Source organism: Nomascus leucogenys, unplaced genomic scaffold, assembly GCF_006542625.1.
Source record: "Nomascus leucogenys isolate Asia unplaced genomic scaffold, Asia_NLE_v1 000734F_111009_qpd_obj, whole genome shotgun sequence".
NCBI classification, from domain to species: Eukaryota; Metazoa; Chordata; class Mammalia; order Primates; family Hylobatidae; genus Nomascus; species Nomascus leucogenys.
Genome location: NW_022096239.1, coordinates 48,280 through 71,424, shown reverse-complemented (window position 1 = coordinate 71,424; position 23,145 = coordinate 48,280). Strand labels below are relative to the sequence as shown.

General features: G+C 47.6%; 1 protein-coding gene across 2 annotated transcripts; it reads right to left on the bottom strand.

Moving 5' to 3' along the window:
• Window positions 1-1,516: 1,516 nt before the first annotated feature.
• On the bottom strand, window positions 1,517-18,946 carry LOC100602647 (tubulin alpha-1C chain). 2 transcript variants are annotated; one of them, XM_030808677.1, is made up of 4 exons: window positions 18,837-18,946; window positions 5,118-5,340; window positions 4,833-4,981; window positions 1,517-2,600 (listed from the first exon to the last, which is right to left on the bottom strand). In XM_030808677.1, the coding sequence occupies exons 2-4, from the start codon at window positions 5,236-5,238 to the stop codon at window positions 1,626-1,628; spliced, it is 1,245 nt and encodes a 414-aa protein (XP_030664537.1). In that variant the 5' UTR covers window positions 5,239-5,340; window positions 18,837-18,946; the 3' UTR covers window positions 1,517-1,625. The 2 variants fall into 2 exon arrangements, with proteins under 2 accessions (XP_030664537.1, XP_030664536.1); XM_030808676.1 differs by lacking the exon at window positions 18,837-18,946 and adding an exon at window positions 9,694-9,796.
• Between the last annotated feature and the right edge of the window lie 4,199 nt (window positions 18,947-23,145).

Genomic DNA, 23,145 nt, shown 5'->3' with positions numbered 1-23,145 from the left:
CCAAGCCCTTCTCACGTGACTAATACTTTAATAAAGACAGCAATAGTTCTGGCAGTGTGGCTGGGCACTTGAATTTTGGCTCCAGCGTTTACTGTTATCTAATCCTTTGCCACTGTACATGTGGTCACATCAGACCAACAGCATCATTTGGGAAGTTATTAAAAAACGTATCTAGGGGCCAGGTGTAGTGGGTCACTCCTGTAATCCCAGCACTTTGGGAGGCCGAGGCAGGATTGCCTGAGCCCAGGAGTTCAAGGCCAGCCTAAGCAACATGGCAAAACCCCATCTCTACCAAAAAAAAAAAGTACAAGAATCAGCCAGGCATGGTGGCACACACCTGTAGTCCTGGCTACTTGGGAGGCTGAGGTGGGAGGATGGCTTAGCCCAGGTCAAGGTGGGGGTGAACTATGATGGTGCCATTGCACTGCAGCCTGGGCAAGAGACCATTTCAAAGAAAAAAAAAATTAAGACGTGCCTGAAGCCTCACCTCAGGCCTATAGAATTAGAACCTGCATTTTGTTTTTAAATTTGAGAGTCAGGGGTCTCCCTCTGTCACCCAGGCTGGAATGCAGTGGTACAATCATGGCTCACTGCAGCCTCAACCTCCTTGGGCTCAGGTGGTCCTCCCACCTATAGGCAGGTGCCATCACACCATGCAAATTTTTGTTTTGGTAGAGATGGGGTTTCACCATGTTGCCCAGGCTGGTCTCGAATTCCTGGGCTCAAGTGATCCACCCAACTTGGCCTCCCGAAGTACATGAGCCACCAGGTTGACCCCAAACCTGCATTTTAATATCTACAGGTGATTCACATCCATTTTAATTAGAGAAGCACTGGCTCAATCTGAACCCGTCTCCTCACTTATAAAATGATTCTATAACCACTTAATTCAGGCCCAAATTAAACAGATAAACCAAGAAGCTGGGCAGTGGCTCATGACTATATTCAAAACTTTGAGAGATTGAGGCAGGAGGGTCACCTGAAGCCAGTTCAAGACCACCCGCCGTGTGTGGTGGCTCACGCTTGTAATCCCAGTACTTTGGGAGGCCGAGGTGGGTGGATCACGAGGTCAGGAGATCGAGACCACAGTGAAACCCCGTCTCTACTAAAAATACAAAAATATTAGCTGGGCGTGGTGGCGGGCGCCTGTAGTCCCAGCTACTCAGAGAGGCTGAGGCAGGAGAATGGCGTGAACCCAGGAGGCGGAGCTTGCAGTGAGCCGAGATCGCGCCACTGCACTCCAGCCTGGGTGACAGAGCAAGACTCCGTCTCAAAAAAAAAAAAAGAAAAAAAAAAATAGCTGGGCATGGTGGTGTGCACCTGTAGTCCCCAGCTACTCAGGAGGCTGAAGCAGGAGAATCACGAGCCCAGGAGCTCAGTGCTGCAATGAGCTATGTATTATCATGCCACTGCACTCCAGCCTGGGTGATAGAGCAAGACCCTCAAGTCAGGTGGTTCATCTACCAGCCTCATGCATCCAACTTTAACTGGATCAAGTATTTAAGTCAGCTCAACATTTAAAATGGAAACATCACTTTTATTAACAATTTAGGGCAAAAGACACATTGACAGAACAAAAATAAGACAGTTCCAAGACAATGGAGTGTAAAAGTTCAGCACACAGGTTAATACTCTTCACCCTCATCCTCTCCATCAGCACTATCTGCTCCAACCTCCTCATAATCCTTCTCAAGGGCAGCCATGTCTTCACGGGCCTCTGAAAACTCACCTTCCTCCATCCCCTCACCCACGTACCAGTGAACAAAGGCACGCTTGGCATACATCAGGTCAAACTTGTGGTCCAGGCGAGCCCAGGCCTCAGCAATAGCTGTGGTGTTGCTCAGCATGCACACAGCTCTCTGCACCTTGGCCAGGTCTCCACCAGGCACCACAGTGGGAGGCTGGTAGTTGATGCCAACCTTGAAGCCAGTGGGGCACCAATCCACAAACTGGATGCTGCGCTTGGTCTTGATGGTGGCAATGGCAGCATTGACATCTTTGGGAACCACGTCGCCACGGTACAACAGGCAGCAAGCCATGTATTTACCGTGGCGAGGGTCACATTTCACCATCTGGTTGGCTGGCTCAAAGCAAGCGTTGGTGATCTCTGCTACAGTAAGCTGTTCATGGTAGGCTTTCTCAGCAGAGATGACAGGGGCATACGTGGCCAGAGGGAAGTGGATGCGGGGATAGGGCACCAGGTTGGTCTGGAATTCTGTCAGGTCAACATTCAGGGCTCCATCAAATCTCAGGGAAGCAGTGATGGAGGACACAATCTGGCTAATAAGGCGGTTAAGGTTAGTGTAGGTTGGGCGCTCGATATCGAGGTTTCTACGACAGATGTCATAGATGGCCTCATTGTCCACCATGAAGGCACAATCAGAGTGCTCCAGGGTGGTGTGGGTGGTGAGGATGGAGTTGTAGGGCTCAACTACAGCTGTGGAAACCTGGGGCGCCGGGTAAATGGAGAACTCCAGCTTGGACTTCTTGCCATAATCAACAGAGAGACGTTCCATGAGTAGCGAGGTGAACCCAGAACCAGTTCCCCCACCAAAGCTGTGGAAAACCAAGAAGCCCTGAAGACCAGTGCACTGGTCAGCCTGCAAAATAAAAGTTTCATTTTAGTGTTGCGAGACATCGGTGAAACCTGCAGAGGACTTCTATAAATCTATGGCTACTCCAATTGCAATTTTAAAACTCTTCTGGGCCAGGTGCAGTGAGTGCAGTGGCTCATGCCTGTAATCAACACTTTGGGAGTCCAAGGGGGGAGGGTCATTTGAGCCCAGGGGTTCAAGACTGATGATCATGCCACTGTACTCCAGCCTGGATGACAGAGCAGACCCTGTCTCAAAAAAAAGAAAAAAAAAGGCTTTTAAGTGCTAAGTGATTCAGAGCAACTTTTCACAATCAAGTCCTTGAGCAGAAAAACCTCTGCTAAGACTATTTTAAGATGAACTATTTCCTCAGGCAGAGGAATCACAAGGTCTGGGCTTGCATACAGGGCTCAAGTTTTGGTAACTGGGAGGGCAGCCTCTGGTTCTCTTGCTGTGGCCACAGAACAGGGCAGTTTCTTAGTTGGAGAGCTCCTAAGGGGCAGGCCCAGGACCACCGGCCCGGACAGTGGATGTCTTGTAAAGATTTGGCAGCTGCTTTCTGAGGTGGAACAACAGAATAGCCAAAGTTCTAACACCCTGGTACTGGAGTCAGGCTGTGTCAGGATCCGGCCGTACCAGTTCCTTACTGTATGACCACATTCATTTCTCAGTTCTTCCACTGATTGAGAATAGTAATCTACCTTAGTTTGAGAATTAAATAAGTACTCAGCATAGCGCTTGGCACAGTAAGCACCCAATATATGACACTAGGTACCAAGAAGCCCATTCATTTTGGGTAAAGTGACACAACTACAATTCCATGAGACCTCAGGTTGTTGGGGATCTCCTCCACCTAACGGGCTATTTTGGTTAGCAAACTGCTACTTTATGAAGGAATGATTTTGACCTTCCAGATAAAGTCTTCTGTTGTCAACTCTTGCTTCTCCGATGGCCTCAGATTTGTGAACATTCTCTACTCAGCTCCCTTATAGCCTGTGGGTCCATAAACTACATGAGATCAACGCACAGGGCAGACTCTCACCTACCAATTACACCATTAAGCCTCCTGTGAGCACAGTAATGCCAAGGACAAATGCAATTGTTTTGGGCGGCAATAAACCTCGCTGCAGAACCCTAAATAGCTACTAGGTTTATTTGTCCCTAAAGGCAGGTCCTGATTTCCAAGTCAGTGCGTATAACTAAAGCTTAGGTTTTTTTTTTTTTTTTTTTTTTTTGAGATGGAGTCTCACTCTGTCGCCCAGGCTGGAGTGCAGTGGCACGGTCTCGGCTCACTGCAAGCTCCGCCTCCTGGGTTCACGCCATTCTCCTGCCTCAGCCTCCCGAGTAGCTGGGACTACAGGCGCCCGCCACCACGCCCTGCTAATTTTTTTGTATTTTTAGTAGAGAGGGTTTCACTGTGTTAGCCAGGATGGTCTCGATCTCCTGACCTCGTGATCCGCCCACCTCGGCCTCCCAGTGCTGGGATTACAGGTGTGAGCCATTGCGCCCGGCCTAAGGCTTAGTTTTTAAGCATAGGAAACATCAGTCCAGTTTTGCTGGGAAGACTACGTAAACATCTGAGGGAAATGTGAAGCCATGAATGATGAGGCCATTCTTTTTTAGAATGGAGCAGTCGTGGCTAGGCTTAATACAATGTGATTTTCTTGACAAGTTACTCTGCCCAGGCCATCACGCTTGATCTCTGGTTAATTACTTACAAGCTGCCCACATGCCTAAGGAGCAAAGAGTCATCTGATTGCCAGGCTCTTAATTAAAGTGATCCAAACAGCACACTTCATAAGGAAGCTCTCGACTCTACTTTCAGCCGTACTGGAAGTTTCCAGTATTGGCTGTTTCTTGTCAGTGTGACACTGGCTTCTTGTTCTCTGAACTTTCTGTATTGACATGAAGGAACCAGCCCAGATTTTTTAAAAATGACTTTGATCAATTAGTTACATGTAGAAGTCAGCTACCTACTCACTCAGTATGACTAAGATGACCTCAAAAGGGGTGTCTCAGCTTGAAGCAAAACAGGCTAAAGAGCACTTACTCCTACCCCATAGTTGTCCCATAAACCCAAGATCATCTGGTTCAGAAATCCAATTAATTTAGTGAACAGATACATTTTAGTTGCAATGCAAATAGTCTCATTTTAGTTGCAAAGAATGATTTTTGTAGTTTGGTCTAAGAACTGCAAAAGAAACTCTCATCCCACTTTATTTAAAGTACTATACTTACCAGCTTGCGAATTCGGTCCAACACGAGGTCAATGATCTCCTTGCCAATGGTGTAGTGCCCTCGGGCATAGTTATTGGCAGCATCTTCCTTGCCTGTGATGAGTTGCTCAGGGTGGAAGAGCTGGCGGTACGTGCCAGTGCGAACTTCATCTGGAGAAGATGGGGGAGGAACGGGGGGAGGAGGAGGAGGGAGGGAGAGAGTAGGTGAGTGATCAGCAGAGCCCCCAGGACAGACCTCCTGTCCCAGCACCCTGGGATCTCACTTGGGTTACTGAGGTCAACTCACCAATGACTGTGGGTTCCAAGTCTACAAACACTGCCCTGGGCACGTGCTTGCCAGCGCCCGTCTCACTGAAGAAGGTGTTGAAGGAATCATCTCCTCCCCCAATGGTCTTGTCACTTGGCATCTGACCATCAGGCTGGATGCCGTGTTCCAGGCAGTAGAGCTCCCAGCAGGCATTGCCAATCTGGACACCAGCCTGGCCAACGTGGATGGAGATGCACTCACGCTGTAGGAGGAAGAAAGGAAAATGTCAGGATATAATACATCAGATGGGACATTTAGGAATGATTCACACCTAATGACTGATTAACCTTCAAGATGGATAACTGGATAACTGGCTGGGCGCAGTGATTCACGCCTGTAATCCCAGTACTTTGGGAGGCTGAGGCAGGTGGATCACCTGAGGTCAGGAGTTCGAGACCTGCCTGGCCAACATGGCAAAACTGCATCTCCACTAAAAATACAAAAAACATTAGCCAGGCATGATGGCGCACACCTGTAGTCCCAGCTACTTGGGAGGCTGAGGCAGGAGAATCACTTGAACCCAGGAGGTGGAGGTTACAGTGAGCTGAAATCACACCACTGCCCTCCAGCCTGAGTGACAAGAGATTCCATCTCAAATAAAAAAAGATAACCATCTTTCAGCAGGCCACTCCTGCTCAGGGACTATAATTTCAAAAGCAAAAATCTTTGAAGACCTAATTCAGCAAAAGTGCCTTGGAAAACCAAAGATGTGTTCATGAACTACTCGGCAAGACCAGACAGTTGCTTTGTAGCCACAGTATATATGATTCCTTCAACTAAGGCAAAATTCCCCTTTCCAGCTCTGATTCATTCTCTGAATGATTGTGTAACTACTGAGCTCATTCTGGTCCCGCGTTAATCCTATTCTTTAGGAGACAAAAGCTTCTCTCTCCCTCCTTTAAAACCAGCTTAAACCAGCAAACTACAGCCATGACTCATGAAGAAAATGCTGGATAAGCAGCAGTTGGCTGTATTTTAAAAATTGTGGTCAGAGGCAGCTTTTTAACCATGTGGAAGAATCTAATCTATAGGAAGAACATTTTTCCTTCACCATCAAAACATCTCTGGGAGAGGGAAGACCATAATAATAAAGGCTAGAAATGTTACCAAGACTTTACTGATAGGTTAAGAAATTAGTTGTTTCTGGCTCACACCTGTACTCCAAGCACTTTGGGACGCCAAGGTGAGCAGATCACTTCTTGAGGTCAGGAGTTTGAAATCAGCCTGGCCAACATGGTGAAACTCTGTCTCTACTAAAAATACAAAAAAAAAAAAAAAAAAAAAAAAAAAAAAAAAAAAAGGAGTTCAAGACCAGCCTGGCCAACATGCTCTACTAAAAATACAAGAATTAGCCAGGCACGGTGGTGCAAGCCTGTAGTCCCAGCTACTCAGAAGACTGAGGCATGAGAATCACTTGAACCCAAACCCAGGAGGTGGCGGTTGCAGAGATCTCACCACTGCACTCCAGCCTGGGCAACAGAGCCAAGGCTGTGTGTCTGTGTGTGTGTGTGTGTCTATATATATATATATATATATATACACGTATATATATATACATATATGTTTATACATATATATACGTATATATATATATATACGTATATGTTTATATATATATACGTATATATATATACGTGCATATATATATATATATGTATTTATGAAGTGGACCAAGTTAATTTAGAAAGGCCAGAGGGGCCAAAGCAGAATATGGTTAGAAATTACCAAACCCACACCTGCTTAGTAAAATAAGGAATAAACATAGAATCTGTACACGCAGACTTGACAGGAAAACAAAAAGAGTGTTTGGCATTTCATCGTAAGTCAGATCAGCCACTTTGGAGACTGGCAGAGCACTAAGTTCTCAAAGGGCCTGGTCTCATAAGCCAAGAGATAATAAAAACCCTAATTACTCACAACCTTTGACCTCCTTCCCACCTACACTCCCCATGAAACAATCAAGGTCTCTTGACCACATTAGCAAGCTCAGTATCACCTGTATCTACTCACCCAGCTCCGGGGGTGTGGGAGAACAGGAGTAGTTTGTTCTAATTAGCCCATGACTATTTACCATTCCATCATGTTTACCTTTTTGAGAAAAAGTCTCGCTCTGTCGCCCAGGCTGGAGTGCAGTGGAAATTCTGCCTTCCAGGTTCAAGTGATTTTCCTGCCTCAGCCTCCCAAGTAGCTGGGATTACAGGTGCCCACCACCATGCCTGGCTCATTTTTGTATTTTTAGTAGAGATGGGGTTTCACCATGTTGGCCAGGCTGGTCTTGAACTCCTGACCTCAGGTGATCTGCCCACCTTGGCCTCCCAAAGTGCTGGGATTATTGGCGGGAGCCACCACGCCCGGCATCATGTTTACCTTTAACTGGAATTTGGAAACGCCCAAGCGCCAAAAAGCTGGAGATAACCAGATACCTGACCATGATGGCCCCCAGGCCCAAGGAGATAAAGTATCTGAGAAGATCCACTCATTCTAACAAAATGCTTCTTCTGTTTAAATGCTGCTTCTATTTTGCACCAGCAATTTTTCTTTCATTGCTCAGTCTAAACTGCCTTCTTGAAGCTTAGCAGGCAGTCAGCGGCCACTGCCTTACCCTCCACTCTCCCCTGGCCACATGGGAGAAAGTGAGGCACAGGTGGAGCCAATTGGTCTAATGTTAACTGGATAAGCAGCTCTTACCTCTCGTTAAAAAAAAACAAAATTTAACCAGTGTTCGCCTAAACCAGTCCGCTGCCGCTCTCCTGCTTTTTAAAGTGTCTCACTACTTTGTGAATCACACTTTTACCAGTATCTTTTTGGTATTGCTTGAAAAGAAGCAATAAGTTGTTACAGTGCGACATGTGCATGTATTTACACATGATTTTTATATTTAAATTCATATACGTATTTTTGAGATAAGGTCACACTGGAGTGCAGTGGTGCGATCCGGGCTCACTGCAGCTTCCACCTCCCGGGATCAAAAGACCCTCCCACCCCTGCCTCCCGAGAAGCCGGGACTACAGGCGCACACCACGACTCCCAGATAATTTTTGTATTTTTAGTATAGACGTAGTTTCACCGTGTTGCCCAGGCTGGTCTCGACCTCCTGAGCTCAAGCGGTCCTCCCGCCTCGGACTCCCAAAGTGCTGGGATTACAAACAGACGCCATCGCGCCCGGCCTAATATAGTTGTTTTCAATACTTATGGAAGCTTTATAAGAAAACACTCAAGTTACGTATAATTTCACGTTTCTTGAAAACTGAACTAAGAACACGTGGTACTAGTTTACTCTTCGGTTTGCGTTTTTTCTTGTTTTTTTTTGGGGGGGACGGAGTCTCTCTCTGTCGCCCGGGCTGGAGTGCAGTGGGGCGATCTCGGCTCACTGCAAGCTCCGCCTCCCGGGTTCACGCCATTCTCCTGCCTCAGCCTCCCGAGTAGCTGGAACTACAAGCGCCCGCCACCACGCCCGGCTAATCTTTTTTGTATTTTTTTTTTTTTAGTAGAGACGGGGTTTCACCGTGTTGGCCAGGATGGTCTCGATTTCCTGATCTCGTGATCCACCAGCCTCGGCCTCCCAAAGTGCTGGGATTACAGGCGTGAGCCACCGCGCCCGGTCGGCTTTGCGTTTTTTTTGAGACAGAGTTTCGCTCTGCCGTCCAGACTGGAGTACAGTGACGCGATCTCGGCTCGGGGCAACCTACGCCTCCTGGGTTCAAGCGATTTTCCTGCCTCAGCCTCCCGAGTAGCTGGGATTACAGGCGCGCGCCACCACGCCCGGCTTTTTTTTTTTTTTTTTAAGTAGAGACCGGGTTTCACCATGTTGGCCAGGCTTGTCTCGAACAAGTGCTGGGATTACAGGCGTGAGCCACTGCGCCGGGCCAACTCTGGTTTTATAAGAAAATATCCTTTCGTGGACGTGTTTTTAAACCTGGCTTAAGTAGAAAGCTTCAGCTGTAAACCTACCACTAGATTAACACCAGAAATGCAGGATTAGGCAACGTGAAAGTTAATTATTCCCTTCCAAGGAGGGGCCTGCCTCCATTCTCAGGTGGACTAGCGCAGTTGGAAGCTCTCCCCAGGGCCGGGCCACAGGTGACTCAGAAGCGAGTCACTGGGCGCTGGAGAGGGGGAGCCAGGAAGTGCTGCACCGTCGGTGCGGGGGCGCACGAGGGCCTCCGGGGCCCAGTGCGTAAGGCAGTGGGAAGGAGAGGTCGCTTGAGAAAACGTGGGGAGGGATTTTTAGTTTAAGTTCTTGGAGGCCAATGAACAGGCTCCCTGACCTTCCTCCCTAGGACAGTAGCGGGCCCTGCGGGGAAAGCCCTCACTAGGATCAAGAGGGCTTTCCATTTTCACTGATGGCCGCACCCAGGCCAGGTCTTCCGGCCCGAACTGGTGTCTGCCGAGTGAACTCGACCTTGCAGCCCGGCCACCACAAGCCAAGTTAACCGGAGGGACCCGGGGCAGTCTGGAACTGTCCTGGGCGCGGCCCGAGGTGCAGGCAGTAGTTCCCGGGCCCGCCGTCCCCTGGGACGCGCACTCTTCCCCAGCCCCGAGGGACCCCACTCACCATGACTAGAACTTGAAGGGGTCTGCGGCGCTGAAGGAGAAGAAGGGACGGCAACAAGGATCTCCCACTGACAGACTACCAAGGAGTCCAGGGGAGAAGTAGTGAAAAAGCAGCCGGCCCCGAGGGGCCTTATATACTCGGTCCCCGGCCACGTGTCGGGAGGGCGGGCCCCGGACCCCGCCCCGTGCCGCTGTGGCCCCACCTCTGAGCCCTGGCCTGCGCCCGGCCACACGCCTGGAGTGGGGGCGCGCGGCGCTGATTGGCGGATTCGAAAGTTCAAACCAAACTCGTCGGAAAGAGCCAGGAGCAGGAAGGAGAGGAAGGGGAGGGAGGCGAGGGAGGGGAGGGAGGGAGGGGAGGGAGGCGAGGGAGGGGAGGGAGGGAGGGAGGGAGGAGGGAGGGAGGGGAGGGAGGGGAGGGAGGGGAGGAACGGGGAGGGAGGGGAGGAAGGGCTCTGGGGCTGGAGAATGGGCCGGGACAGGGACAGAGGTGTCCACTGGGAGGAGGGAGCAGGCCAGGCGTCTGCCCAGTCTCCGGTGGGTGCAGGGGCGTCAGGTGGGGAAAACCCCAGCGAGGGTAAGCGCCAGGTAAGAGGGCGACCGCGCCCGGGAGGGAAGCCCTTACTGCACCGCCCCGGCCTCGCCTCCGGTCCCCGCGGCTGCGCTCCTTACGCCGCCGGGGAGGCGCCGACGCCGGGACCAGGCTGCGGGTTCAGCCTCGGAGTCCTGGCTGCCAGGCACCCCGGCTGGGCCCGCGGGCGCCCGCTCCCCTCGCCGCTGAGGGCTGTCCAGAGAGGGCTTGCTCCCCACTCAAGGTCTGAATCACCACGAACGCGCCTTAAACTCTATTCCCACCTTTTTGGCTGCTTTTCCTTACGTCCTCTTTGAATGAGCCTTTGGCTCCTAACAGTCTCCTCCCGATAGGCGCAAAAGCAGTTTTTTCAGTTCATTAGGATAATGAATAGCTTACATTTTTGGATTGCTAACTATGCAGAGTAGTTGGCTTTTTTTTTTTTTTTTTTTTTTTTTTTTTGAGACGGAGTCTCGTTCTGTCAGCCAGGCTGGAGTGCAGTGGCGCGATCTCAGCTCACTGCAACCTCTGCCTCCCAGGTTCAAGCGATTCTCCTGCCTCAGCCTCCTGAGTAGGTGAGACTACAGGTGCGTGCCACCACACCTGGCTAAATTTTTGTATTTTTAGTAGAGACGGGTTTCACAGTGTTAGCCAGGATGGTCTCGATCTCTTGACCTCGTGATCCGCCCGCCTTGGCCTCCCAAAGTGCTGGGAGTACAGGCGTGAGCCGCCGCGCCCGGCCGAGTAGTTGGCTTTTCATATCACATGGTCGCATTTCATCCATATGACAAACTCTATGAATTATTATCCCCAGTTTACAGATGAGGAAAGTAGGGCTCCGAGGAATTAAACCCTTCAACACTAACTTGTACTGCTTCATACTAAATGTGCCTCTCTGACCATCTCTGCCAAGGTTTCTCAGAAGCGCCTTTCATTTCTGTTGTTTTTGTTTCTCTGCAACTCTATCACGTTATCTTAGCTCATGAATTCCTTGACCATCTCTGGGAGATACAGAGTTTATGGAAATATTGAGGGAACAAAAGTGAATTTTCTGGCCGGGCACGGTGGCTCATGCCTGTAAGTCCAGCACTTTGGGAGACCGAGGCAGGCAGGTCACTTGAGGTCAGGAGTTCAAGATATACTTCAACTCACATACAAAATGGCCCTTGTGGAACATATGTGTAGAGATTTTAGTCTTAGTAGAGCTTTTCAGGTTTTTCATTCATTCCCCAGATATATTTGGCACAGTATCGGAGGTGCTTAGGGAATAGGTTTGTGAGCAAAACTGATGGCTCTGCCTCATGGAGAGGGAATAGGGAAGATAGGGAAGTGGGAGTGGGATAGGGAAGAAAAACAACCAACAGGCCTGGCGCAGTGGCTCAAGTCTGTAATTCTAGCACTTTGGGAGGCTGAGCCGGGCGGATCACTTCAGGTCAAGAGTTTGAGACCAGCCTGGCCAACATGGTGAAACCCCGTCTCTACCAAAAAATGCGATAATTAGTCGAGCATGGTGGTGCACACGTGTAATCCCAGCTACTCAGGAGGCTGAGGCAGAATTGCTTGAACCCGGGAGGTGGAGGTTGCAGTGAGCAGAGATCGTGCCACTGCACTCCAGCCTGAGTGACAGAGACTCCGTCTCAGAAAAAAAAAAAGAGTAATTCTCTTGTACTTTAAATTAATTTTAAGCATTGGGATCCATATTTAAATTTGCTGCCCTCTGCTGGAATTTTTTGGGGAAAAATCTCTTTCCTGGGTAGACAGTGAAACATTTAACCTTTATGTTAACAGATCTTTATGAGTCTAAAAATTACAGTGTAAGGAGAGGCAGAAACTGATCTTACTTTTTAGTTGACAGTTTCTAGAATTCACCAAAAATATGCTAAATTATTATTATTATTATTTTGAGATGGAGTCTCGCTCTGTTGCCCAGGCTGGAGTGCAATGGCATGATAACAGCTCACTGCAACCTCCACCTCCCAGGATCAAGCAATTCTCCTGTCTCAGCCTCCCAAGTAGCTAGGATTACAGGCATGTGCCACCATGCCCAGCTAATTTTTGTATTTTTAGTAGAGATGGGGTTTCACCATGTTGGTCAGGCTGGTCTCAAACTCCTGACCTCAGGTGATCCACCGGGCTCAGCCTCCCAAAGTGCTGGGATTACAGGCATGAACCACTTTGCCCAGACTATGCTAAATTATTAATAAGGTGACAGAAGACATGGTTCAGTGATCAGCCTTTTTTTTTTTTTTTTTGCTATAAAACTTTTTTTTTTGTTTTGTTTTTTTACACAGGGTCTCACTCTGTCACGCTGGATGGAGTGCAGTGGTGTAGCCTCGACTTTCTGGGCTCAAGCAGTCCTCTTGCCTCAGCCTCCCAAGTACCTGGGACTACAGGTGTGTGCCACTACGCCTGGCCAATCTTTTTTTTTAAAGATGAAGTCCCACTATATTTCCCAGGCTGGTTTTGAACTCCTAGGCTCAAGCAGTCCTCCTGCCTTGGCCTCCCAAAGTACTGGAATCACAGGCGTGAGCCACCACGCCTGGCTAATATATAACTTTGGATGGACATTTCCCCTCCTCAGGGTCCAGGTTTTGAATGTGCGATATGAGGAGATTGGACAGGATCCCCTGTAAGGCCCTTATAGCCCTAACATTCTGTGATGTGTGACTCAAAGTTTGTGGGGTTCATGTGAGCTCTACAAATATGAGCAAAGGAGAAAACATGCTTCCTCAGTCAACATCTTGACTGAAGAATCACCAGAACATTAGATAAATAATTACAGATGGGGCTTTCGTTGTAATCTTACAATGCTTTAGGGAAATAAGTGTTTCATACCTACTGCAGCTTTGGGGAACTTGGGCTTTAAATTATCATATAGCATGTTCACAAAACATTAGTAAAGAGAAGAATTCAGATAAAACTGAGCCTAATTTTTTTTCAGCCTAACTCCTATTTTCTTTGCTGAGATACTAGTAATGCTGAAGTATTTATTTGTATTCAGTTACAAATTACATGTTACAATTAATGATGTAGGAATATTTTGTGCTTATGTAGAAATTTATAACAAAGTGTTTTCTACTGCAATAGTGCCTTGGTAGAGTTTTTATAAATGAGTTTTTACAAAGGTATTTATTATGGAACTGTGGAAAATAAAGTCCTGAGACTTGAAATAATTTACCCCAAACCACAAGAGAGAGGAGTCAGATTAAATACACAAAAAAAAAAAAAAAAAAAAAAAAAAAAAAAAAAAAAAAAAAAAAAAAAAAAAAAAAAAAAAAAAAAAAAAAAAAAAAAAAAAAACAAAAAACAAATACCTACAATGACAGTTGTCTCTTTTATTCTAGGTTCTTCCTCAGCCTGTTATTGGCTCTAGTTACCAGGGAAAGGGAAGTCCTAGAAAAGTCATTTATTGAATTTGTAGTCCTATGGCAAGGTTACTAATGTAACAAGAAAAAAAAATTTACCCTACTTTTAACAACCCCAAAGGACAGCTGGGACTCTGCAGTTGAACAACCTTCTTTACAATAAGCATTTTTTTTTTTTTTTGAGACAGTGTCTCGCTGTGTTGCCCAGGCTGGAGTGCAATGGCACTATCTTGGCTCAGCGCCATTGAGCCCCAGGCTGGTCTCAAACTCCTGACCTCAGGTGATCTGCCTGCCTTTGCCTCCCAAGGAGCTGGGATTACAGGCGTGAGCCCCCTGCGCCCAGCCTACAATAAGCATTTTTTAAGATTTATGCATTTCAGCCAGGTGAGGTGAGATTTCTGTAATCTCAACACTTTGGGAGGCCAGGGTGGGCAGATTGCTTAAGTCCAGGAGTTCGAGACCAGCCTGGGGCAACGTGGCGAAACCCTGTCTCTACGAAAATTTAAAAAAAAATCAGCTGGACATGGTGGTGTGTGCCTGTCGGCCAGCTACTCGGAAGGCTTTAGTGAGAGGATCACTTGGGCCTGGGAGGCTGAGGCTGCAGTAAGCCAAGATCGTGCAACTGCACTCCAGCCTGGGGGGAAAACAGACCCTGTTCCACCCAAAAGAAATAAAATTACGTATTTCAAGGCAGTTTGTTTTTTCTCTTTTTTTACGCCTTGTACGTACAGAATAGCAGGACATTATTTTCTAGGTAACATGTTATTTTCTTTTATGGGAAAAACAGTCCTTGGATCCTTTAACTTTTATTTATTTCTCTTTTATCCCACAAATGTTTGCAATCTTTACAAGTTTCCTACAAATTCTTTAGAAGTTCTCTTCCTCCCTGATTTGAGCTGTGTTTTGGATGACTTCCCCTTCGGCAGGGCTTAGTATGTGAAATGCTAGCTCCATTCTGGGAGATTACCATAGAAGATTGACTTTCATCTCTGAAATTACACATTTTCTTTCCACTGAGATTTGGCTTCTTCTGATCTGCTTTATATTTCCTAAAAATACAGTGCTGTGGCATTGCTTCCTTGGTGACTAACTGAAACAACTGAACCGGTTCCTTTGACCTGTATTCCCACCCTGTATCCCTACACCCAAGACTTCTTACTCAAGCTCTTGCTAATCTTTCCTGGAATTAACCACCATTCCCTTGCCCCCTTCCCCCATTCCTTTAGGATACACAGATAAAATTCTCTTGGAGGAAAATTAAAAGGAACTGCTCACATTCTTCAATTGTCTACAGTATTATTCTAATAAGTGGACTATATCATAGAGCCTGGAAAACTTTTCTATTTATGGTAACATTTATTTAATAAATTTATTCATGTACTGAAAAAGCACTCAGGCAGCCCAAAGTAGAAGGCCCCTGAAGGTTTTCTTTCCCTGTGACTAACTTCTTGCCACCAAGCAAGACAATGGGGAATTTGCTTAGGGACTGTGAATCTCAGGATAATCTTTTCCCTTTTACTTTTCTGCATCTCCACCTGCCTCCTCCTGCTCCCAGGACACACAGCCAGCCATTATCAAGTACACTAAGTAATGTTTTTTCGTACATAATTAAGGCAATAGAATCTGAATACTAGAGAATATCAGTGCATAAATTATAGTTAGGAAACTTAGAGGTGAAACCGGTCTCCTTTTACTCATGTACAGCCATGTGTCACTTAACAACCAAGATCTGTTCTAAGAAATGCATCCTAGGCAATTTCTTCATTGTGGGAACATCACAGAGAGTACATATGCAAACCTAGCTTATTGCTCCAAAGCTAGAAACTTGTGCAGCCTGTTACTATGCTGAATACTTAGGCGATTATAACTAGATGGTAAGTATTTGTATCTAGGTTGGGCGTGGTGGCTCACGCCTGTAATCCCAGCACTTTGGGAGGTTGAGGCAGGCAGATCACTTGAGGTTAGGCCTTTGAGACCAGCCTGGCCTACATGGTGAAACCCCAACTCTATTAAAAATATAAAAATTAACCAGGCATGGTGGTGTGTGCCTGTAGTCCCAGCTGCTCAGGAGGCTGAGGCACAAGAATCGTTTGAAGCCAAGAGGCAGAGGTTGCAGTGAGCCGAGATCGCACACTGCATTCCAGCCTGGGTGACACAGTCAGACTCCCTCTCAAAAAAAAAAAAAAAGTATTTGTATCTAAACATAGAAAACTTATGGTAAAAATATGGTATAAAAGATAAAAGATGGCACACCTATATAGGGCACTTACCATGAATGGAACTTGCAGGACTGGAAGTTGCTTAGTGAGTCAGTGGTAAGTGAATGTGAAGGCCTACGACATTTTAAAAAATTTTTCATTTTTGGCTGGGTGCGGTGGCTCACACCTGTAATCCCAGCACTTTGGGAGGCCAAAGCGGGTGGATCACCTGAGGTCAGGAGTTCAAGACCAGCCTGACCAACATGGCGAAATCCCATCTCTACTAAAAACAAAAAATTAGCCAGGCATTGTGGTGCACACCTGTAATCCCAGCTACTTGGGAGGCTGAAGCAGGAGAATCACTTGAACTAGGGAGGTGGAGGTTGCAGTGTACCCAGATCACACAAGTTCACTCCAGCCTGGGCAATAGAGCGAGACTGTCTCAAAAAGAAACACAAAAAACAAAACATAAATAATTTTTATAAAAACAAGGTCTCACTCTGTTGCTCAGGCTGCTCACAAACTCCTGGGCTCAAGTGATGCTCCCTCCTGGGCCTCCCAAAGTGCTGGGATTACAGGTGGGAGCCACCGCACCCAGCTGACCTAGGACACTACTGTATACTACTGTAGACTTTATAAACACTGACACTTAGGCTACATTAAACTTCAAAACATGTTTCCTTCTTCAATAATAAATTAACTTTAGCTTACTGTAGCTTTAAAAATTTGTAAGGCCAGGTGCTGTGGCTCATGCCTGTAATCCTAGCACTTTGGGAGGCTGAGGTGGGCAGATCACTTGAGGTCAGGAGTTCACGATCAGCCTGGCCAACATGGTGAGACCCCATCTCTACTAAACATACAAAAAATTAGCCGGATGTGGTGGCACATGCCTGTAATCTCAGCTACTTGGGAGGCTGAGGCAGGAGAATCACTGGAACCCGGAAGGCGGAGGCTGCAGTGAGCCAAGATTGTACCACTGCACTCCAGCCTGGGCAATAGAGTGAGACTCTGCTCAAAAAAAAAAAAAAAATTGTGAACTTTATTTTTTAAAACTTTTTGACTCTTGTAATAACACAGCTTAAAACACAAACACGGCTGGGCGCGGTGGCTCACACCTGTAATCCCAGCACTTTGGGAGGCCAAGGTGGGCGGATCATGAGGTCAGGAGATCGAGACCATCCTGGCTAACACGGTGAAACCCCGTCTCTACTAAAAATACAAAAAATTAGCCGGCCGAGGTGGCGGGCGCCTGCAGTCCCAGCTACGCGGGAGGCTGAGGCAGGAGAATGGCGTGAACCCCGGGGGGCGGAGCTTGCAGTGAGCTGAGATCGCGCCACTGCACTCCAGCCTGGGTGACAGTGAGACTCCGTCTTAAAAAAAAAAAAAAAAAAGACCACACATTGTACAGCTGTACAACATTTTTTTTGAAACAGGGTCTCCCTCTGTCACCCAGGCTGGGGTGCGCTGGCATGATCACCACTCACTGCAGCCTCAACTTCCTGGGCTCAAGCAATCCTCTCGCCTTAGCTTCCTGAATAGCTGAGGTTACCGTGTGCGCCACCATGCTTGGCTAATTTTTTGTATTTTTTGTAGAGAGAGGGTCTTGCTGTTGTCCAGTCTGTCTCAAACTCCTGGCCTCAAGCAATCCTCCCACCTTGGCCTCCCAAAGTGCTGGAATTACAAGCTTGAGGTACCTCGCCTGGCCTGCAAACGTAAAATTTAAAAAAAAATAAATGCCTCCTTCCGCCCCCTTTCCTCAGCCCCTCCACTGCTAGTACCCGTATCTGCATGCTAGGTATTCATCCCTGGACTGAGGAGTTTAAATGTTTTAACTTATTTATTCTTCATGATAACCCTACGAGGTAGACACTATTGTCACTTCCATTTTATAGGAGAGGAAATGGAGGCTGCCTGGCTTTGGGAACTGCCCTGAGGTCACACAGCAGTGCATGCTGCCTGCAGTCCAGCCTTCTTTGGAATCCCAACCCTTCTCTCAGGAGGTTGGCTTTAAGGCCTTCATTTCTAAACCACTGTCTTCTTTTTTTTTTTTTTGAGATGGAGTGGCTTGATCTGGACTCACTGCAACCTCTGCCCCCTGGGTTCAAGTGATTCTCTTGCCGCAGACTCCCAAGTAGCTGGGATTATAGGCGTCCACCACCATGCCCAGCTAATTTTTGTATTTTTAGTAGAGACGGGGTTTCATCATGTTGGCCAGGCTGGTCTTGAACTCCTGACCTCAAGTGATCCACCCGCCTCGGCCTCCTAAAGTGTTAGGATTACAGGTGTGAGCCACCGCTCCTGGCCTAAATTACTGTCTTCTCTCCAAGAACATTAATATAGAACCACTTAAATTTTTTTTTTTTTTTTTTTTTTTTTTTTTTTTTTGAGACAGAGTCTCGCTCTGTCGCCCAGGCTGGAGTTCAGTGGCGCAATCTCGGCTCACTGCAAGCTCTGCCTCCCAGGTTCACGCCATTCTCCTGCCTCAGCCTCTCCGAGTAGCTGGGACTACAGGCGCCCGCCACCACTCCCGGATAATTTTTTTATATTTTTAGTAGAGACGGGGTTTCACCGTGGTCTCGATCTCCTGACCTCGTGATTCACCCGCCTCGGCTTCCCAAAGTGCTGGGATTACAAGCGTGAGCCACCGCGCCCGGCCTAGAACCACTTTCATATCTACAACTTTAATTACATGTTTATTTCCCCAAATCATCAAAATCTGCAATGGCCCCCAAACCCCTCAGGAGATGCAGTGAAGGAAGGAGGCTGGAACAGGGTTCTAACAGATGAGGGTCTGCACTTGCAGCCCTCTGTTTTTACAACACTCTGCTGTTTTTGATCCTCTAGTCCATGTACTTTTTTCCTTACCCTCCAGCATATTGTGTTCCAATGGAGTCAGGAATATAAGCCCTTTAGAACCCCTGAAAGTTCTTTGTGTGTTTCTGGTAGATAAAGATTTCCTCATTTTAAAGTACATAGTTCTCTGTTTTGGTCACTTTCAGTCCCCACTGACCTTGTAAATGGGTGATACGGAACAGCCTGTAACTACAAAATCAACTTCTTATCCACTTCCCTCAGCTGCTCCATTTATTTGTACGGAACCCAAGGGACAGAGCTGGGTTCACACACTGTGGAAAAGAAAGAGAAGAAATAATTTTTGTTCAAAACAAAGAAACAAATTTTAAATTCACGCTGTTCTTTCTCTTTACTCTGCATGAAATGACTGATAATAAACCAAAGTCGTTTCAGAGGAAAAAAAAAAAATTATCCTGGAACAGAGATCACCTGACGAGCTAGCTACACAGCCTGTTTCCCTGATGCTCACTTGCTCAGTTGCATTGGGGGGTTTCATGGCCTTTGGTCAAGGCCAGGAGGGCCTAACCCCCAGCACACTAGTTCCTTTTAGTGTTGTTCGTTTGTTTGTTTTTGAGACAGGGTCTCACTCTCTCACCCAGGCTGGAGTGCAGTGGCACCATTGTAGCTCACTGCAGCCTCAACGTCCCAGGCTCAGGTGATCCTCCCACCTGGACCTCCCAAGTAGCTGGGACTACAGGCACGCGCCACCACACCCGCTGGCCTCAGCCTCCCCAAATGCTGGGAATACAGATGTCAGCCACCACGCCCTAGCCCCAGGCACATTGCTGTGGAAGCCTAAAATAAATGTGGCTGGGCGTGGTGGCTCACGCCTGTAATCCCAGCATTTTGGGAGACTGAGGCTGGCGGATCATGTGACGTCAGGAGTTCCAGACCAGCCTGGCCAACATGGTGAAACCCTGTCTCTAATAAAAATATAAAAATTAGCCGGGCGTGGTGGCAGGCGCCTATAATCCCAGCTACTCCAGAGGCTGAGACACGAGAATGGAGAATCGCTTGAACCTGGGAGGTGGAGGTTGCAGTGAGCTGAGATTGCGTCACTGCACTCCAGCCTGGAGGGCAGAATGAGACTCAGTCTCGGGGGAAAAAAAAAAAAAAAAAAGACGAATCTACCGGGTAGAGTGGTTCATGCCTGTAATTCCAGCATTTTGGAAGACCAAGGTGGGTGGATCACATGAGTCCAGAGGTTTGAGACCAGCCTGAGCAACATAGCAAGACCTCTATCAGAGAAATATATATATATATTTTTTTGAGACAGAGTCTCGCTCTGTCACCCAGGCTGGAGTGCAGTGGCGCCATCTCGGCTCACTGCAAGCTCCGCCTCCCAGGTTCACGCCATTCTCCTGTCTCAGCCTCCCGAGTAGCTGGGATTACAGGCACATGCCACCACGCCCGGCTAATTTTTTATACTTTTTGGTAGAGACGGGGTTTCACCATGTTAGCCAGGATGGTCTCGATCTCCTGACCTCGAGGTCGTGATCCACCCTCCTCGGCCTCCCAAAGTGCTGGGATTACAGGCGTGAGCCACCCCGCCCTGCCTATATATATATATATTTTTTAAAGATAAGTTCAGCTGCTGGGGAAAGTGGTAGTTGGTTTCTTAGCAAGGAACAGAATCATTTTGACCTTTAAAGACAAGGACAAGATAAAACACAAAGGGAAAAGCACTGCAGGGTAAGAAAAGTAAAGATTAGAATAACAAAATACTGAATTAGCCTATTCACTGTAAACTCACAGAGCCATTATAATTACTAGGAATTCTGGCTTATAGTGTGACTAAATAGAGTAACCTTTGGCAAGGTCCGTAGTTGTATTTTGGGTTTCTCCATGTGCATTCCGTGTGAAGATAAGACTTGCTCTAAAACAGCCTGAGGCCAGGTGCAGTGGCTCAAGCCTGTAATCCCAGCACTTTGGGAGGCTGAAGTGGTAGGATCACTTGAGCTCAGGAGTTTGAGACCACCCTGGGCAACACAGAGGGACCCCATTTCTACTTAAAAAATAAAAGAAAAAGAAATAGATGTATTTTGCCTCTGCACCAAGTTCCTGACACAGAGCTCCTAAATCCCTTGGAGCTTCCTGGGTGATGGGAGCATCTTTTGTACTAATGAGGGTCTCTTGATGGCTTGCTGGATAGCTTCAGGATAGGGTCTGGTCACCAGAAAGACAAAGTCATGATTAGAAGCTTGAAAATTTAGCCACATCCCCCATCCTCCAGGGAGGGGAGAAGGACTAGGGATTGAGTTAAAAAGTGATCATGCCTACGTGATGAAGCCTCCATAAAAATCCCTAAACTACCGGGTTCCCAGAGTTCCAAGTTGGTAAACAAGAACATATCCGCTTGCCAGGAGGGTTGTGCACCCCAGCTCCACTACACTCAAAGGACAGAAGCTGCTGCACTCAGGAGCCTTCCAGACCTCACCCTGTATATCTCCTCATTTGACAATTCATTTGCTTTTTTTTTTTTTTTTTTTTTTTTTGAGATGGAGCCTCGCTCTGTTGCCCAGGCTGGAGTGCAGTGGCATGATCTCCGTTCAATGCAGCTTCCACTTCCCAAGTTCAAGTGATTCTCTGCCTCAGCCTCCTGAGTAGCTGGGATTACAGGCATGCACCACGACACTCGGCTAATTTTTTTTTCTTTTCTTGAGACAGAGTTTCACTCTTGTTGCCCAGGCTGGAGTGCAATGGCGTGATCTTGGCTCACCGCAACCTCCGGCTCCCGGGTTCAAGCAATTCTCCTGCCTCAGCCTCCCGAGTAGCTGGGATTACAGGCATGCACCACCACGCCCGGCTAATTTGGTATTTTTAGTAGAGCCGGGGTTTCTCCATGTTGGTCAGGCTGGTCTTGAACTCCCGACCTCAGGTGATCCGTCCGCCTCGGTCTCCCAAACTGCTGGGATTACAGGCGTGAGTCACCGCACCCAGCTCCCCTTCCTGCTTTTATCCTCTCTTCTATCTCTGTAGGGCTCCCCGTCCCTGATTTTATTAATACTAGTCCTATCCACCTGTGCCCCAGCTCTGTATTCCTGCTCACAGGCTCTGCGATCTTGCTTCATAATTTAACCCTTTTTCTCGACCCTTCACTTTCTTTTGTTTAGACAAATTGGGACTGAAATCTAGTTTCAGTACCAGTTTGAGTTACTGTTCAAATAAAATTATAGTCCACTTTGGGAGGCAGAAGCAGGAAGATCGCTTGAGTCCAAGAATTCAAGACCAGCTTGGATGACCTAGTGAGACCCTGTCTCTACAAAAAAATTTAAAATTAGCATGGTGTGGTGGTGCATGCCTGTAGTCCCAGCTACTGGGGAGGCTGAGGTGGGAGGATCGCTTGAGCCCAAGAGTTCAAGTGAGCCATGTTGGTGCCACTGCACTCCAGCCTGGGCAAGAGTGAAACCCTCTCTCAAAAATAAAATGAGTATCCCCTCCCCACGCCCCCTCCCTTCATGATTTCAATTTTAAGCATCCCACCTTCCAACCACAATCTCCCGCTTTTTAGCTCTATGAAACCAATACCCACAACCCTCTGCCTAAAGGGGACTTACAAGACATTGACACGCCCACGTGTGCACTGTCCTCTATTCCGCTACATCCTCAGGTCTCCTTCCTTAGCTTCCATTGTAGCTTACACCTACCAACTGTCATGCTTTACTTTCTTTTTTTTTTTTGAGACGGAGTCTCGCTCTTTCACCCAGCCTGGAGTGCAGTGGCGCGATCTCGGCTCACTGCAGGCTCCGCCCCCCGGGGTTCACGCCATTCTCCTGCCTCAGCCTCCCTTGTAGCTGGGACTACAGGCGCCTGCCACCTCGCCCGGCTAATTTTTTGTATTTTTAGTAGAGACGGGGTTTCACCGTGTTAGCCAGGATGGTCTCGATCTCCTGACCTCGTGATCCGCCCGCCTCAGCCTCCCAAAGTGCTGGGATTACAGGCGTGAGCCACCGCGCCCGGCCGACATGCTTTACTTTCTTGTTTGTGCTCATTTAGCAAAACCCAATAACCTGATTAAATCTTACTCTGCCTACTCCATGCCTGCAGGCATGGCTATGGTATGCTGAGAGTTCCGTTTAAAATTCATGACTACTAACCTCCAGCGGGGTTTATATTGCTCAGCAGTCATCCGGAATTTCCCTTAATTTTTCACTTTCCCACTCTCCTGAACGTCTTTTTTTTTTTTTTTTTTTTTTTTTTTTTTTTTTTTTTTTTTAAGATAGGGTCTGGCTCTGCTACCCAGGCTGGAGTGCAGTGGTGCTGCAATCTCGGCTCACTGCAACCTCCACCTCTCGGGTTCAAGGAATTCTCCTGCCTCAGCCTCCCCAAGTGGCTGGGATTACAGAGGCCTACCACACTTGACTAATTTTTGTTTTTGTTTCTGTTTTGAGATGGAGTCTCCCTCTTGTTGCCCCAGGCTGGAGTGCAATGGCATGATCTCAGCTCACCGCAACCTCCGCCTCCCA

Excerpts from the sequence above, each read along its gene's own strand:
- LOC100602647 (XM_030808676.1), bottom strand. Across the intron at positions 4,982-5,117 it reads CTTGGAACCCACAGTCATTG|ATGAAGTTCGCACTGGCACG; the intron begins GTGAGTTGACCT and ends CATCTTCTCCAG. Across the intron at positions 2,601-4,832 it reads TGGACCGAATTCGCAAGCTG|GCTGACCAGTGCACTGGTCT; the intron begins GTAAGTATAGTA and ends TTTATTTTGCAG.